Raw genomic sequence first — 19,441 nt, 5'->3', positions numbered from 1 at the left:
CTTCTTGCTTGCTTGAGATTGTGCTTGAGAGAGGGAGTGTGAGAGTGTGAGGGTGAGGGACCGTGGGGTGGAGAAGCTCTCCATCTTCTCCTCTCTTCTTCTCTTCTCTTCTCTTCTCTTCTCTTCTCTTCTCTTCTCTTCTCTTCTCTTCTCTTCTCTTCTCTTGCTCGCGATGATGGAGCTTGCTTGAAGCTTGCACTTGGATCGTGGAGCTACCGGAATGTGCAGGAGAGGAGGTAACTCAAACGGCATGGAGGTAAGCTCACTACATCTGTGGATATGGATGGCGCATCGGCTATGTGAGAGGTAGCCATTAGTGCTCGGCTTGGAACGCTCGAAACAATAAGCGGTCCGTGGTTCTTGGCGGTTGAGCGAAAGCTCCCACATTTTGGTTCCGTTGCCGGGACCAACGGATTCAAGCCTTGAGCGCTTGCGCGCTTCGAATCGTGCATCAAAGTAAGGGTTTTCCCCGAACCGGTGCTTGAGATAGGTAGGAAGGGAGGGGATTGAAGATGGTATTCGACCTCCTTGGCAAGTAGGTTTTTGTTTTTTTTTTAGATTTATGTTGTGAGATGGAGTAGTGTAGGTATTTACTTTGTGATTTGGATGCATTAGAGTAGGAGAAAACAAAGAAAAACAAAGAAAATAAGCATTAGGGTTTACTATTGCAAAACAGGGAAAAAATTGTGCAAAAAATGGTAAAAAGCTCGCTTGTGATGCCTAAGGTCGCCAAGTGAGTGATAGGGGGCATCAATACCATGCCCGGGAAGGGGTATAAGGGCCAAAAGTGGCAAGAAAGGCCACATTGTGCACTATAGGGTTTCAGGAGAGCAGGAGAGAAGAGGAAAGCTTCGTGAGTGGATCCGCTTTGATCTTGTCATCTGGGAGATATTTACCCAACCCAGGTAATTCTACACCTTCCCCTACATGAGCAGGATGGATCTGGAGAGCTGCTTGACTAGGGGGAAGGCCTCCAACACCTAGCACGGCGAATTTTGTGAAGCGCGGTGAAAAAACGCGCCGCGCTCAGCGTGTTCGAGTGACGGCGATTCTAGGCCGAGTCCCAGAATTAGCCCTCGAACCGCTCGACCATTCGGCCCTTGACCCACTACACTCGGACCACTCGACTTGGCCCTCGGCCACTTGGTCCTCAAACCATTCAGCCACTACCACTCGGATGCCCACGCTCGGCCCATCCGAATCGAGCACTTGGACTAACTTGGAACTCGGCCCACTCGGCCCTCGGACATCTAGGTTCGGATTGGCCGAATTTAGCATTCGGACAGTTACATGCGGCCCCTTCTACTCGGCCCTCGGACGGCTCGGATGGGCCGAATCGGGCACTCAGCCCCTGCAATTCGGACCAAGCTGGGAAGAGTAAAAATTTTGATCAAATTCTCAAAAATTTAACCTGACCCGACTGGATCTTAGCAGCACAAAATGTGTAAAGTCACTCTGAAGCTCGAAAGTCGATTCTGGCACTTCAATAGACGGAATCATAGGGAGTAACTGCTTAGCAGCTTGAATTAGGCAGCAGCAAGACCCAGAGACTTAGGCACAAAGCGCTGAGAAGTAAAATCTGATTGGCCAAAAACGAACGTAGCAACATATTAGAAAGGCTAGGCTCTTCCAAAAGGGAGACAGGTGTACCCTCACAACCTGGCGAGGCTAGTCAGTGAGCCACGGCTACGACCCATGTGGACACACTGGAGAAAGGAAATGCTGAGGCCAAATCAAGAACATCAACAGTTGACCTAGTCCAGGGTCCTAAACTGTTGAGAGATGCGCCTTCACTGACCAAGAAAAAGAGGAGAAAACAATGAAAACAGCAATAGTTGCAAGTGGTTATGGACCCCAAGACCATTGAGACAAAGAGTGCTGGAGAATTGATGAACAAAGCATCAAGTCCACCCACCAATGAACCCATTGGCACCTCTCCTAATAGCGGTGAGACCTCAGACACATCCGTGTGCTCTGAAAAATCAAAGCAGTCATTACCATCAATGGCTGCTTACAACGCTCAATCCACCGATAATAGAACTTGCATTGACCAGTCAAGAGTGGATATAACGCTGTCACAACAGGGTGACAAACCTATACCAGTCACATCCAAGGAAAACCATGATGCAATAACGAAGCCTCAGGAGAAACATGGAAACCCCAAGAGCGTCAGACATCCTAGCGTGGACCGATCCTGCTCATCTAGGCCTGAGCCCCCAGCTACGCTAAAGCCCAGGCAAACTCCTAGAACCTTGCATGAGATGGCAACCGAGCAAGCCCTCGTTGAACATAGAAGTGTCACCGAATGCTTAACTGAGTTGGATTCCAAGCTCAAGGTGTTCACACATGTCTATGTCCTGGAAGACATGCGTGCCTTCCCTAAAGAGCAGCTTGGAGAATACTTGCCATTTCCCTTATCTTGGGAAGAGCAAGAACATCTTGACGAGCACTATAGCAGGCTCCTGCATGAACGCATGCTACTCATCTCGGGCAAGGAAGCCGACGAACTGCGCTTAACTGTCACATTCAATGATGCGCTCTGCCAACCAAATCTCTTAGAGATAGAGCAACTAAGGCGATTGTCAAAGGGCTGAAGTCAATTTGAACAGCGTTGGTGCGAAAACTACGTTGCAATGGACGAACTAGGAGCTCAGATCATGACAGTCTCTGAGGAGCGATTGGCCAAATGGCGATCTCAAAGAGACCCCACCTATGTGGCACCAACCTCCCTTCAAGTGTTGACTGCCATTCGGGGTACAGACCTAGCTGAACCTAGCCAAGAGTACTCTCTGTTCGATAAGGTCCTCACTGAGGAGGATTTACATGTTGCCAGTAGACTCAGGCAAGGTTCCATGCTACTCAATGTGGCAAAATATCTATCGATATTGAGTAAGCTACCACGAATACTAGATGCGTGTGCCACACTTCAATACAATCCCGAGTTCTACAATTTGTTTCTATCTTCGTGAAGTGACATGGATTCGTAAATATGTATATATATAAACAATGATTTTTGTGTCACCTTGTATAGACACTATCAACATACGCAAGCAATAATAGTCAAGCGCAGACAGTAGAGCCTGACCAACATCTCTGATGATGTAAGTAGGGTGCAGTCCCTTCCTATACACCTTTCCCTTTTCGCTCTATACTTCCAAGGATGAGCCCTGCCCCAAATCCATGACCACCAGCCGATTAACTCAGCGTGAGCCGAGATCTTCTAATGGCGAGAGGCTAAGTCAACATCATCACGGGGGCCATTCCGCTACAACAAGCACAACACGTTCCACCCCTCCTCTTCTAGTCATATGCGTTTGATAACCCACACTGAAATCCCTCCCATGCAAAAGATCTTATTCTGTATCAAGGCCTAACCCTTGGGTTGCATCTTGCAAGCCCCCCATAAGGAAAACATGGAGAACCACGGGCAGCTGGCTTGCAAAGACGCTCTCCGTGAACGTCGGGAACATGTGGCACATGCCCCTCCACCGGTGCGCTATGTGCCCACCCTCAAAAGGTATGCGAAGAAACGGGGCCCTAAGCAACACCGTCCCGAACGAAGGCCAAAGAATCCTTGGGCCAGGAAAGTTGAAGCTCAAAAAAGCACGCAAGATGTGGCAACACCAGTTGCACAAACCCCCAACGTACGCTCAAGCACCAGATGCTCAAGGGTAGAAAGGGCAGTCCAGGACAGGGAAGAATTCAATGAATTGCTTAAAGACATTTTGGAAATGATGGCGGCCCGAGATTACACCATTCATGTCTCGGCCGACATGTGCCCTGCCCAGCCTCATGGGAGTCCCGTACTAGCACCGCCCCAGTCGCCCAACCAACCAGACTCACCTCGCCTAGTACAAATCGACTAAGCCCCTATGATGTACAAGTGCCTTGACAAGTCATCATGCCATAACTTTGTCTTTTGATGAGTAAAGGGGCAAGACCCCCACTCGTACACACCTCCTTTACCCCTCATTAATGTATGCGACCTTAACAAGCAATAGAATAGGCATCCCAACAGACATCATAGCATTCTGAAAAATTATATCTTAACATGATTGCCTTTGTTCGACTTACTTAATGCAAGCAAGCATACACTCTCACGAAGTGACAAGTGGATGCAGGATGAGATAGGTCTTCGTGAAAACGCGTTCAATGGCCAGGCCACCACAAGACCACCAATTGCACAAGGATCGCAACAAAGCCACGCTAGTGAATGTGAACAATCACCCTTGCGAGTGCCCACATCGCATGAACCAAAGCACAGTCATGGGCTACACTCTCTTCTTGAGCCAAGCTCTATGGTGAGCTCACCACGAGTGTCACCGCAATCTCACCAATATCACAACAATGGCTCCCCTAACAACGAGACTAGGGAAAAATCATCACGGTCATATCCATTTCTTGAGCCTTCAAAACTTGACATGTCCCGACCCATTGAAAGGCTCATAGCCTCCGCATATTGCAATGGTTGTACTGTGGCCCAAAAAAAAAACGAGAAGAAAACAAAAGAACAAAAAAATAAAAAAAAGCACCCACGATCACAGCACCGCACCTAGGGGTCCTCAAATTAGGTGCGTCCAGTGACCTTGGTCGGCTGGCTCCGTCCCTAGTCCCCTAGCCCCCTAGCATCACCCACAATAGTTCAGGGCACATCAAGGGCAGGACAGCCCTAGAGAGTTTGTCTCGCCTGTGGTTAGACCTGTCACCCTGAACCATTCACACAATTCCCCCTTACACTCTGCCTTAAAACCATGGCAATCAATTGGGGCACGCACCGCACGAATGGCCATGCACAGTACACCGTCCTCATTGCACCGGCCCCATGTCTACCACCTAAGGATAGTACACTATCCTTAGGTTCTATCCTGCTACGTCGTGCAATCACAATGCACAGGATGTTGCACCCTCCTTCACGCGTACTTCTTTCTGTCATAAACCACTTTGCTTCATCCACACGACGTTATGAGAAACCAGGCCGCAATCTTCTACCTACGTAATATCTAAATATGTACAAGCACTCACATAATATTTGCACCAAAGTCTATACACAGTTTGGGTCCTCAAGTGCAGGACAATACTCCACGCTTGCTTAGAGTTCGACCTGTCTCCCAAACTAATCCAAATATGTCTTGTGCACGCTATGAAAACTAGCACTACCCCTTAGGGAGAGACCACATGAGAGGTTTTCCAATTGCAGGTATTAAAGACTCCAACGAAAGCACCGTCAGCTCTACATCAACACTCAACTCTGAACTCTTGTCCTTTACTTCATCATGCAAACCACCAGCGAATCATCACGAGTAGGATCCACCATGAGCATCCCACGCACACCAAACCCCATGCCAGCCATGAGTGGCCATTCCCAACAAAGAGTAGCCCTATCGCCACCTACAATAATCATATCACCAGCCAATCGAAACAGCATAGTGCCACCAACGCCCTTCCTCCGCACCAACATAAGAACTCCTCCAAGGCAAACCACAACAACCCTTCCACCCACGTCTTCGGTGCAAGCTCCGCATGCTACCTTCGACACAGAGTGCCATGGGACTGGCACTCGTCTAGGAGGGGGGTAATGTTAGCCCCAACACGAAGAAAGCAAAAGGAAATAAAAAAGACGCAGGGCAAAGGCGGAAAAAAGGTAGCTCAACTGAAGAAAGAAGAGGAGAAAAGGCCAAAAGCGCAAGGGCAACCTTCAAAATTCCAAGGCAACTGCAAAAGGAGAAATGTGCATTTTAAAATACCAAGGCGTACCCTCAAAATCTTGTAAAAGAGTGCCAGACAGTGGAAAATCCGGAAAGCTAAAACAGAAGACAAAGACAAAGGCCAAGGCAAAGAGAAACGGAAGACAAAGGCGCACAAGGAAAAGTGCAAGTCAAAACTTTTGTAAAAGAGCGCAAGCGCATCATGGTTTAATTCAAGGAGCGCCCCCATGCAAATTATAAATGTAGATGGGCGATGGAAAAAAAGCTAGGAAGATAGAATGACAATGGGAAAAAGGGCCTAGGCTACGACCGGCCATGTAAAAAACGGGAAAAGGGGATGACCGTCCAAAAGGGATTTAGGGTTTTGTATATAAAGTTGAAAAGTGAATGAGAAGTTCATTCTTCTGTGTTACAAAAAGTAGCTCTCCTCCTCTTCTTCTTCTTCTTCTTCTTCTTCTTCTTCTTCTTCTTCTTCTTCTTCTTCTTCTTCTTCTTCTTGCTTGCTTGAGCTTGTGCTTGAGAGAGGGAGTGTGAGAGTGTGAGGGAGTGAGTGTGTGAGGGTGAGGGACCGTGGGGTGGAGAAGCTCTCCATCTTCTCTTCTCTTCTCTTCTCTTCTCTTCTCTTCTCTTCTCTTGCTTGCGGTGATGGAGCTTGGGAGCTACTGGAGTGCGCGGGAGAGGAGGTAACTCGAACGGCATGGAGGTAAGCTCACTACACCCGTGGATATGGATGGCGCATCGGCTATGTGAGAGGTAGCCATTAGTGCTCAGCTTGGAACGCTTGAAACAATAAGCGGTCCGTGGGTCTTGGCAGTTGAGCGAAATCAAGACCAGCCCTCAACTGGCAATGTGGGAGGGTAGATGATCCCATGCACATTATAGATGAGGGTTGGAAAGGAAAGGAGAGTTGGAAAGGAAAAGAAGGCCATGGACTACACCCAAGATCTACAACCCACTGTTTGAGTGTGCATATGGTAAGGTGTCGGATATGTATACAATTGGCTGGCTCATAATCTACCTCATTGAGTTTTGGTGCTTAGGCCAGCACTTGTGGTTACATATGGAGCTGAGGGATGCTCCAAATAAAGAGATCATGTACCTAATAGAGTTCAAGGCAAGGGATTGCATGTTGGCAAATGATAGGGCCATGCGAGTGTCATTTGCAGATCTTGATGTTTTTTTTAGGATGAGGTGTGATACTGATCCTACAAAGGCACAAAGATCATTTGTAGAGATTGGCCCTATGCTAGCTCACCCTTTCTAAAAAATCCACATCTTGCAATCTCTTCCCATATTTTGTAAAACATCTAATCTAGTTTTAGTAGTTTCTATGACTCGTGGATCCAAATATGCCTCAAAGTAGATCATAATTTCTTGTGAAACTCTATGGAATAGACTTGTGGTTTGTAATATGGAATACAACCTATAATTTGTAATATATAATACCATCTCATGAGCATCATACTCCATCCCCATGCCATCACATAGAAGGTAAAATACTCCACATGCTTGAGTAATATTTGTATGGGTTGCTTCAAGCCATTTGACTCTTAGTGAAGTTTACTATTATTAATCACATCTTGATAATTAGATTTTAGATCCATGATCTTGTCTGTGTGATGAATAGAACACTTACTATAAGAATTCATGAAAAGACACCTTATGAGCATCTCTATGGCTATAAGCTTGATATCATTTGAAAGTATTTGGTAGTATTGCATATGTTCATGTTCCAGATGACAAACGGAAGGCACTTGACTCTAAAGCAATGAATTTTGTTTTCCTTGGATACTCAAAGGAAAGAAAGGCATACAAGTGCATTGTTCCAACTACTCGAGAGATATTGCCCAATCGTGATGTTGTGTTTGATGAGTTAGCATCTTGGTATGGTGCTAAGCAAGCTGCAATATATGATGACAATTCATAGGGCACATATGTTGAAAAAGGACAACAAGGCGCTACTTCTATCAATGGACCTACTTAGGATGCATCTTGAAATCTATGACATGTTTTTCCATTGTAATGGCAATATTGGAAGAATCACCATGACCTCCCAAAATCTATGTCACCAAACTATTGATTTAAAATATTTTTTAGTTGCTGCTAGTATGACCCATACCATGGCCTCTTGAAGAAAATTTGTAATATCTCCTTTGAACTTGAGTAAAATTTTTGGGCCTATTCACCACTTTTTTTATATGACTCACCCTAAATGTTGATGTCTTCAACGATCATGAGAGATACCAACTCATCAAAATCTAGAAATGGTTTCCGTACATACACAAGACTAACAAAATGTTTTCAATCCTTCTCATTATTGAGGGAACTCAAAGTAGATGAAATGAAATCATCATCATTAGGCATTACATCCATAGCTACTAAGGCATCTATAATGCTCCTCACCTTCAAAATATACTCATTTATAAACATCTTCCATTTCTTCAAAGTATTCAATTATTGTTTGAGTTGAATCTTTCGTACCTTTGTATTTACTGACACATATTTTTGAATGTTGTCCAAGCTACATATAGATTTTCTACATATCTTATATGCCCAACCATGGTGTTATCAATGATTACAAATAACTAATACATTATATTTTTATATTTTGCATTACATTCTTTCTGCGCCTTTAATTCTTCTACAATCATAGGATCACTTAGCTCTTGTTCCTTTTTTTTCACCTGAAACAAACTCATATAGGCCTTTTCCAATAAGGAAGTTCATCATATGGAACTTCCATGATGGTATTTCTTTTTTTCTAACTTGTCAATAGTAGGATTTCCATTGTTCTTAGGCATTATGATATTATTGAGTATCAAACAATAATAAAGTCTTCTGTAACACATAATGTGCATAACATTAAACCAGGTAGTCTTTTCCATTTGACTACTCAGCAATATATATAATGCCACTTATTTGCAATTAAACATTGTGTTTTCTTCCTAACAAACACCTCATATTTATAGATTTGAAATTTGTAACCTATGCACATGAGAACGGAAAACAGGTACGAAATTACAATATGCCCTAAAATTATTATCCGCAATCTTGCAGAGCTAAAATAGGGTCCTAAATGACCTCAATGGCCAAAAATAGTAATCATAGATTTTGCTTCATTCTACTTTTGGTGTGAGAGAGAATGGGAGAGCTTCGCACCTCTTGTTTTCTTGCTTGAATCATTGCTCCTTCTCCTCACCTTCAAAACTAGAATATCTCAATGGTACTGTTATGATACTATATGGAGGCGAAAACATTTTTTTGCTAGTTATTCTTCCTTCTTCCTCTCATAATACAATGTGCACAAAGTATAGATAAGACAATAACATAAAGGAAAGTGACCTACTAAGTCAAATAGTGCATAACTACCTATTTGGGAGATTATGATAATACTTTGGATGCATGGCCACCATGTGCCAAAGAGCTTAGATCATGTGACATCACCACATGGTTAGCTTCACAAGACAAGCTACCACTAGTCTAGGGATCTAGTGGTAGTCTTTGGGGATGGACTCCTCCTACGAGCCGATGTCCAAGGTGGGCATGGTACTCCGTATGCAAGAACCTATGAGGATGGGGTGTTTTATTGGGTGAGGATTGTAGGTAGGTGTAACTAACAAAATATAATAAGTGTAAGTTAGTGGCCATGTGAGGATCATAATGACCATCAATGTGCTAAGTGTAGACGTACGAACTCATCTAACCAGGTGGTCCATCATCAATGAACACACATGTTGAGCTTTCCATCTCAATAAAAGGCTCCCAAACCACAAATCAAAATTCTACCTATGGAATACAATATGGCTTGAGGAAATACACAATTTAGCGAGTGTCAATGCAAGGGGCTGGATGATGGATTTAGTATGGAGGGAGACTTGGCATATGCGTTGGCTAAATCATCTCAATTGTATCTTACTAAATCATGAGTATGTCATTATCATTTAAGATTACATTTGATTATATAATATGGCATGATATTATAAGGTTATGCTCGTATGGGGAGTGTTACAAAATTGCATTTAACATTTTATGATATTTCCTTTTCTGTGTGGCTATTATACAAAAAGTACCAAGGTATGAAAGGAAACAAATTTGAGGCATTTGACTTTAAGTAATGCAAAAGCTACACTCATGCTAATGCATTGCCAAAACATCTAAGGTTCCATGGCTTAGAATATCCCCCTACTTCAATGGAGAAGCATTCACTTTCCACTAAGTAGCACTACAAAATTAAGATCTATATTTCTCAGTCATAGATTTGTGACCTATATTCTTTTACTCTCGTTATGACAACAAACTATCTTTTAATTTTCAATGGTGGATTTTTAAAAAATCCGTATTGAGTGTAGATATCTAGTAGCATTCAACTATTCTATACCCATAACATATCATTCCAATAAATATAAAATGTAAACCTATATTACTCTAACAAACTCAAAAAGATAAAAACACAATTTTCAATGGTGGATTTTTAAAAGATCTGTCTTGAGTATAGATATCTAGTAGCATTCAACTATTCTATACCCATAACATATCATTCCAATACTCTTTAAGATGCAAAAGTCTATATAGTTAAAATATAAAATGCAAACCTATATTACTCTAACAAACTCAAAAAGACAAAACACAACTACTAAAACATAAGGGATGTGATCGTGTGTTTTCCTTCAATATATAAATTACCCAACATAGTATGCAATGCCCAAAGGTAAAACCACATTGAAACATAGTATGCAGTGCCAATAGTATGCAATGCCCAAAGGTAAAGCCACATTGAAACAATGCACAAGTAAGAAAATCAAGTGGACTCCTCAAGGATTACCTTTTTCCCAATAGGCACTAATTGACTACAACTCCTCCTCAAGCCACAAGCAAGGACTACTCTTTTCCAACAATTCAACAAGTAGCCCAAGTTGCACAACAAATGGCACATATAACATTATGTCACGTGATTGTATCTAGATAGCATGAACACTCTTACCCAAAACAAAACAAATGGCCCAAGTATCGAGATGTGAATTTCACAATAATATTGTGCCAGGTCCAAATAGTATCATGTATCACATACTTTAGTTACTCAATGAAGGACATATAGTTCACTCCAAATAATATAATAGGCCTTAGCAACACCCCCCAATGAAATGTCTAAATGAAGGACCAATAATGCCTAGTAATAAAAGGACAAATGGCTCCATCATAAGATCACTTCCAACAACCATCCAAAGGATAGTGAATAGCCAAGTTATAATTTGCTAATTATTGACCACCATGTTATCTCATTACTAACAAAACATAGTGTTACTAATATAAATCCTCAACATTAATAGCTTTTCTAATTAACATGTTCGTGTGTGCGTGCGTGTGCGCGTGTGCGTGTGTGTGTGTGCGTGTGTGTGCATGTGTGCGCATGTGTGCGTGTGTGCGTGTGCGTGTATGCGTGCGTGTGTGTGTGTGTGCGCGCGCGCGCGTGCGTGCGTGCGTGCGTGTGTGTGTGTGTGTCCCCTCATCATTATATTTATGGCTAGTTCAATTTGTTGTGTTACATTTGTAAACTAATTTTATAATCAAGTTGTCATAATAAATATGTATACTTTTTACATCCTACTAATCCTATCCTTTCTTTAGCCTTTTAAATGCAACAAGTCATAAAATATAAATTTGGAAAATAATTACTCATAGAATGTTTAAGATTTTTGCTCTTTTCAATTTGTAATAACATTTATTCTCACAATTTAATTCAAGATTATGTGGGTGAAAGAGTTCTTCTAACTTAGTCAATTCCTTTGTAAAAACTTCTTCTTCGATGAGTTGAGTACCACGTGATAATTTCACAAGTTCACAACATCTCGATGATGAATTATATGTGGTTTTATGTGTATCTTCGTGCTCCCCAATCTGTGATTCGTACGTTGTGTGAGTCACAAGTCAAGTCAACAAAAGCAAATGATGTTAAAGCTATGATTTGATGTGTGTGATTGTTATCTACATAAAAAGAACTCTTGATGAACCTTTGCCAACTAATTTGCAATGTGTGCACGTGAAAAGCCTTCTTCTTTTTGTCCTTGGAAAGAGCATGAGGTTGCCTTAACAAAATCAACTTCAAATGAGAAATTAAACTTCAAGTTAAAGAAAGAGAGATGTTATCTTAGAAGATTTGGTGCTACATAATTAGCTAAGATGTGTTCCTAAATAGCTCAATGATGCCTCAAACCTTGTGCTTGTTCCCATTATGCTAAAGGTTTAATTTCTTTTTACTAGGTCAAATCTCATGTTAAAATCTTATGTCTTCCACTTAAGTGGGCATATAATTCATGATTTGAACGTTCCCATTATACCTTTCTGTCTTGTATGAAACTTTCTCGAATGAATCTGTTTCATTGCGTTCAACTACATCAAAGGACTTCATACATTGCGGGTCCCTAGTTTTGCACCATAGTCAAGCTTGGTCAAATCTCTCTTCTTTTCAAGGCACGTGAAAAACCACAATATCATGGTGCTTGAGGAGAACAAATGTCCCACAATTGCACATTTAGGATTTCTTCTATCATAGGTCTATTATAGGAGGGTCAAAATTACCACTTCACAAGTTGTGGTTTTTAAAACCTCATGAGACTTGGTTTTCATTAGTATGAATAGTTTCAAACATGTCACAAGGGCAATGTTTTATATAGGTTAATTTTTAATGTATAAAGTATACAAACTTAATGTAAAGAGCTCAATATATCCTAATGGTTGTGTTTAGCCGAAGGTAAGCATTAATGATTTAAAATGTACAGAGCTCAAATGTAAATACAGTGCTTAGTCTAGGGTTAATGTAAATTAAAGTATTCAACTTAGAAGTTTATCATCATTGTGATGTGATTTGACATGTCCTCATTTGCATGCATATTGAGATTCATGCTTATCTTTTTTTTTATTTGTGTCTCCTATGAGGTATGTGCTTACACACATTACATTAATCCTTTCTATCTCACATTTGTGCCACCCGCACGTGTATACAGACTCACATGCATGCACATGCACATAGACAATGTCATGTCAGTGCATATGCACACGACTCATAGATGTATACCTAGGCATGCCACACATGATGCACATGGTCAAGGCATTTGTACCAGTATGCTTGTGTGGATGGATGTGGCCCAATCTTAGCAAAGCAGTAGCAATCTGATGATAATGATAATGAATGGATTCATTGCAAATAAAGGTTTATGAATTATGCCAAAAGCATGGATGTGATGCAGTCTCAGTAGCTTCTAGCTCAATAGAAGTAGCAACGATATTTTGTTAATCACTAGTGATGATGATGAAGACGGTGAATGGATTGATACAAAGATGGGGGTATATTCGCGATGCTAATGAACAATTTGTTGATGTATATGATGGAGGTGAGGATGAAGGAAGGATGGATGGATGAAAGAGAGGGGTTTATGCATGATGCCAATGGAGGGTTAGGCTGCTATGGATAGGCTGGTCATGCATGTTAATATGGGTGGGGGAGGATTCTTAATGGGTTAGTTAGCCTTTTGAGTGGTCCTAGGCTAGGATTGTGTGTGTGTGTGTGTGTGTGTGTGTGTGTGTGTGTGTGTGTATGTGTGTGTGTGTGAGAGAGAGGCGTGCCGTGTAAAACACGGCAGTGTACTTGTGGTTCACTTCTTTCATGGCCGAGACTTGCTCTATCATACGGCGCTGAGAAGCTTCTTCTCTCCATTCCCACTCTCTCTCTCTCTCTCTCTCTCTCTCTCTCTCTCTCTCTCAATACCAACGTCACTGTTCCCCGCCCCATTTCGATAAGAAAAGAGAAAAGGAAACACCCATTAGCAATCCTATTGACCCATCGACCGCACCTCACTGATTTTATTAAATGACCGATTCCACCCATGACGCGCCTCTTCCCTTCTCCCTCCTCTCTTCATCCCTGATCCAATCCATTCATCAGAAGATCATTATCACCCTAACATACAGCAGGTAATACTGCAGTATCGACATGACTAACTGTGCGCCGGATCAATTTTACATGGACTTCTGCAATTTCAGTAACCATGGTGGCGGCGGCGGCAGCAGCAGCAGCAGCAGTATGATCATGAGTAGCTCCGCCAGCTTCTTGGACATGCTGTGCAGCAGCACTTATACGATGCCCGACCACGCCTTGATCAGTGATGAAGGTGACATAATCGATCCTTCCAGTATTAATCCCTCCCTGATAAACCCCAATCCCCATACATTCATTAATCCCGATCAGCATACATTTAGATTCGAGGAAGAAGAAGATAATCCTCGCCCCAGGCTCTATCACACTGCAGGTGCAGATGCAGTACCTCATCCATTCGTTAAAGCAGACCCTGACACTGATCATGACCACCACCACCACCATCATCATCATCATCATCTTAATCATAATCCCCATATGATTAGCAGCGAGGTTAAGGATTACAGTAACATCAGCAATACGCCTGCAGACTGCGACCATGATTACAATTACTCATACGATGACTACAAACCAGACAAAGATCATGTATATAGACATACCGTAAATTTTGATCACAGGCAGGATTATGATCAGAGCTCAGACTATTATAATCATGGGTTCAAGCATGATGATACCACTGGCGCTGTAATTAGTGGCAGTAGAGAAAACTCTGAGATTTCTTTCCATCACAAAGGAGACCACATTACCTACTCCAACATGTAAGTGTATCACTTATTGACTCCTACCATGGTCCTTTGCTTTTTTGATGGGTAAATTGATGTACCATTATGGTATCTTCTTATTTTCAGCTCAGCTCGTGATTTAGCATCAATGTTCTCATGAGTTAGCATCATTATTCACAAAAATCAAGGTTCAATGTTGAGAAAAGTTACTGAAAGTGGAAATAGTAACCTTTAGATATTGTGACATTAGGTTCTGAAACTCATAAGGATGGGTTCATTTTAATTATACATTAGTGAAAGTACATCATTTCAGAACCTTATAGAAACCCCACACATACTTAAGTTCATATTGATTTTTATATGAGTTCTTTTCATAAACATTGCCCTCTTGTGAAAGCACCTCACCTTCTCTATGGCTTTGTACTTCAATTCTATCGGTTAAAGAATACCTTGTTCTCATGCAAAAAAGTCAAAGAATATCATTCAATGTAGGTGATTAGTCACCATTTTTCAAAAGACAAGTAGGCACAATTGAGATCATTACAACTATCCAAATGATTGATGGGGTATGTATACTTAGGGGTGTACCACAATACATGTTTTTTTTTTAAAAACGTGCACATGGATGATACCTAGAAACCTCTTATCTATAATTCATTTTCTTGATTCCCTCATAGAAATAGCATTTTTTTTACATGTACCCTACATTTTTCCTTTAAAGACACCCTTCATTTGAACACCCATTGTACACTGGTACATTTATCTTCTTATATCTATAAATTAATCTTAATATTTTACATTAAAATTTATCCTTATTTTGAACACTTGTATACCTACAAGTGTGGATCCTCCCAAGCATGTAGTGACTTAGTATCAGCACATTGTTGCTTTCTAATTTCTCTCTTTGTGTAGGTCAAGCATGGAAAAGGATCAAGAGGATACTTGCGATCAAGAGAAGCTTAAGAAAAAGATTAAGAGGGCTAATCCTTCACAACCTAAGATTTCCCTCCACACACGCAGTGATGTTGACATTCTTGATGATGGATTTAGATGGAGAAAGTATGGGCAAAAGGCGGTTAAAAACAACATTCACCCCAGGTTGATCATCATTTACTTATGATTAAATAATCTTATTCCATGAGTTTGCACATTATATTCTTTGTTTCTAAATACTAGAAAAAAGGATCTTTATATTCAACGTTAGCTAATCTTCACCAAATATTTAGGACTTTGGTTATATACAATGCTTGCATATACTTACATACCCACATATAGATGTTATACTTACGTGTGTTTACATGCTTGCATACATACAAATATATTGAACTCTAGCCAAAATAACAATGTAAGATCACCAACCTTGGCATATTCAACATGGTGTATGTGATTAACATATCTACAAATGATTGAATTATATTACCCTATAGTAATGATTATTTCTTTGTCTTGAAAATGAATATGTGATGTCTTATGGATGACAAGCATTAATATAGTTAGAGCTCTACCAATGGATAAAGAATGCTTAAGATATATTGATTGCATTGGTTTCTCCATTTTTACTCTTGAAACATTTGAAACAAATATATCAATCACTTACATTATAATAAATCTAGATGGGGGACTCATTTATTTTCCAAACTTAGAATTCAATATAAAAGTAATTGCCCATTTATTCTCCTCTCTACAAAGTTTGCTAGTAGGACAAGCGGTATGGTTAGATTTGTTGAGAAATATGCACTCATGCCTTAGAGTGGTCAAAACTATGATTAGAAACTAAGGATCCCAAATTTAGAGTAGTTCCACTTGAATTCTCCTCTCTTGTGATGATGATGGCACATGAACTAGCATGATTAGATTTATTGAAAGACAGTTTGAACCTAACTAGAACATAGGTCTTTTAAATATCCTTACCTTGGACATGGCAAAGCAAAAGCACTACCAATATGCTTAAGAACTCCAAGACCACTAGCTCTACCATGTGCATAGACTCTTGGAGATTTGGTGAACTTTGGCTCTTCACTGGTGTATCTAGAGTTTCTAAATAGCACTAACTGTCTTGGGACAATTTTTCCTTATCCAATATACAAGACTTTTTTTGGAGGATTGGCTATATTGCACTACCTGAAGCCCATAAGATGACACACATACAATTAGTTCCATTGAACAATTACTACCTCAAAGTCCATAAGAAGATAGTGAACATAATATTATGGAGCCATGACTATGTTTTTCCTCATGAGTTTGACCTGCATGTGATCAACATTGCTAAAATAAAACTAGATTTGTCCACATGACATTGGCAAATGTGTAACTTAGAATCCAATTAGTGTAGTTGATACTCCAATGAGCTCGAAGAATAGAAATTTCACTATGATGTTCAATATGTCAAATTTGGACTTTCATATAGATTGTGAAGCCCAAACTATACCAATAAAAAATATCTACATTGTTGGTGATAGATGTCATATCAAATGTTAACCAAAAGTATTAACGCCAAACAAAGGATATACATGCATCATGCATCAAATCCAAAGAACAAGGTAGCATTATACACAAGAGTAGAGTCCTTGATTCCTCACAAGTACATATTCATAGGTATGCTTGTGTATATGCAATTGTGGTCAAAATGGACACTGAGATTTAATAAACACTAGATTTAATTAGGGCACACAAACTTGTTAATGGTAAATTTTGTTATATATATTTATAATTGCTAGGTCTATGCTTACTTAATTCATAGGACTATTTAAGTGAAAGAAGGGGTCCCCTCCCCCTTGCCCTCCTAAGGTGAACTGTTATGGCTATGAATAGCTAGAAACAAATGGTATAATTTCTTTTTACTATCTATATTACTTCATAGTACAAGTAACATCCACTTAGAAATGAGTGATAATATATATTATCTTTCAAAAAATGGTTAGGTTTAACTAAAAATTGTGAGGCATGAAGGGCTCTTAAATTATAGATCATGATATGGGACACAACAAGAGTATTCTATGCTTTGTAAAATTCTTAGACAAGAGATTAATATCATAGCTAGCAATAAAATAACATAAATATTTTGGATTATGTCATGTAGTGAATGGGGAAGCTTAGCAAGAGTGGGGCAAATTAGTGAGATTCATACTACATGCCCCAATCAAGTAGCATTACCAAGATTGTACTATGTCGATAACCCACAAAAACATATTGTGGCAAGATTTAAGAAGGTGAAGTGTATGCATATATTGCATTTGCCATGGATTCTAATTAAACATGTATTCCTTACCTTAGTGAGGTTAGCTATAAAGAGTTTCCAAGTCATATTCTTTTGCTACTTGTATTGTTTGATGCAATATGATCCTATTTGGTTATCTTCTCACTCTCCCTTGAAAGAACACCTAAAAAAATATGAGTGATGTAAGAAATTGATGAAGATATAAAGAAAATTTTATTTTGATAAAAACAATAAAAACTCTAGAATAGTGGCATGTAGTTTTACCAATCAAGGGCATGTTTATGATCATTATTCTGTCAAGCAAGGCCACAAAAATGAACAAACGTGTAACATATTGAAAGTTTGAGCTTGCTTGTAGCCACAAACTTATTTTGATTAACTCTCTTTAATCCAAAAGAGCTATGCTATTAGCACTTTCTTCCATGTCTATATCATATACATGAATTTATCCTTAAAGTAAATGCTACATAGAATTGTTTTATTTGTGTGTTTTCCAAACTAACTTGAGATTTCTACTTGAATGGGTGTATAGGAGCTATTATCGATGCACAAATATAAACTGCTTTGTAAAGAAGCGAGTAGAGAGGCTTGCAAAGGACTCAAGCATCGTGGTGACCACATATCAAGGTGTTCATAACCACCATTGTGAAAGCTCACTTACTCATGTAGATCAGCTCAATGCGAGTTATCCACGTCTTGCTCATCTCTTTCAAAGTCATACAAGTTCTTTTTGATGTAAAGATCACTTCAAATTCTTTTGTACATGAAAAATGCTTACTAAATTATATAATGCACTAAGTTCATTGTATGTAAGTGTCTTTTTTATATTTTGGTGTGCAAAAGATTGTCCCAAAATGCTAAAAGCCGTGTTTGAAGTGGGTGGATCATGATTTATATGAAAAATTAGTGAAAGAAGCTTTATATTGCTATTACAAAAGTGTAAGGAGAGCATCTTTGAAACCCATATTTATAAAGGTAAAAATGGATACTTTATTAGTCCTAATCTATTTTTAAATTAAGAAATGTGTCATTTTTATGCAACATAATGCATACATAGAAATGGTTTTGATTGATATAACAACTATAGATGACATTTTGTGTCCCCTCATCTAAGGGACGTATGTCAAAACAAAATCAATTAAAAAGACGTTGAGCACAACAATCATCTAGAAAAGAAGCGCTTAAAAGTAAACAGTTATGACATGTTAAATATAGATACATATTTAATAATTAAATAGAAAATAACTATTTATTTATAACTTTGCATTTTTATATAATAATATATAATAAAAAATTTAGCTTTTGATTCTCAAGTAGAGAGATATATATATATAAAGGTTGTGCACTTAAATTTATACTTGACAATGAATAGTACTTACATAGTATTTTTAAGTGACTGACTATGCTATGTAATAGTTGCACACTTAATAGGAGTATTTAATATATGTGCCTCTATCAACTAGTTAACAATTGAATTGTAGGTAAATCTATCTGATAGTTTTGTAATTCTCATGTAATATCACAAATAGTTGCACACTTGATAGCTAATTGAGATACATGCTTCAAAAAGGTCAGTTATATCTAATAGTTGAGATATCACAAGATAATTGCACAGATTGGTATATGTGCCTCTAAAAGCTTCCTAAAATCTCAATAATAGCTGTATGCACAGATGTCAATTATTAACTTAGTGGTAGTAAGCAAAATCATAACCATGATATAAGAAGTAAGATAAGAAATATGAAAATCTCATTGCATTTTACTAGAGAGCATGCATTCATGGAATGAGAGGGAGTTTTCTTTATATGTGCTATGTGTTAGAAGTTTGGATATTTAGAGACACTTCTCCCCAGAGCAAAGACAAGGG

At 39.6% G+C, this 19,441-nt stretch overlaps 1 protein-coding gene across 2 annotated transcripts; it reads left to right on the top strand.

Annotated features, from left to right (window-relative positions):
* Nucleotides 1–13,469: 13,469 nt before the first annotated feature.
* On the top strand, nt 13,470–18,399 carry LOC148031348 (uncharacterized). 2 transcript variants are annotated; one of them, XM_087684877.1, is made up of 4 exons: nt 13,470–13,870; nt 14,165–14,393; nt 15,270–15,455; nt 18,107–18,399. In XM_087684877.1, the coding sequence occupies exons 1-4, from the start codon at nt 13,693–13,695 to the stop codon at nt 18,306–18,308; spliced, it is 795 nt and encodes a 264-aa protein (XP_087541003.1). In that variant the 5' UTR covers nt 13,470–13,692; the 3' UTR covers nt 18,309–18,399. The 2 variants fall into 2 exon arrangements, with proteins under 2 accessions (XP_087541003.1, XP_087541002.1); XM_087684876.1 differs by having other exon boundaries at nt 13,473–14,393; nt 18,107–18,398.
* Nucleotides 18,400–19,441: the final 1,042 nt, after the last annotated feature.

Source organism: Lygodium microphyllum, chromosome 9, assembly GCF_053477565.2.
Source record: "Lygodium microphyllum isolate KBCC chromosome 9, Lygodium_microphyllum_v1.1.10, whole genome shotgun sequence".
In the NCBI taxonomy this organism is placed as follows: Eukaryota; Viridiplantae; Streptophyta; class Polypodiopsida; order Schizaeales; family Lygodiaceae; genus Lygodium; species Lygodium microphyllum.
The sequence above is the reverse complement of the archived record's forward strand: the minus strand, read 5'-3'. Positions and strand labels throughout refer to the sequence as shown.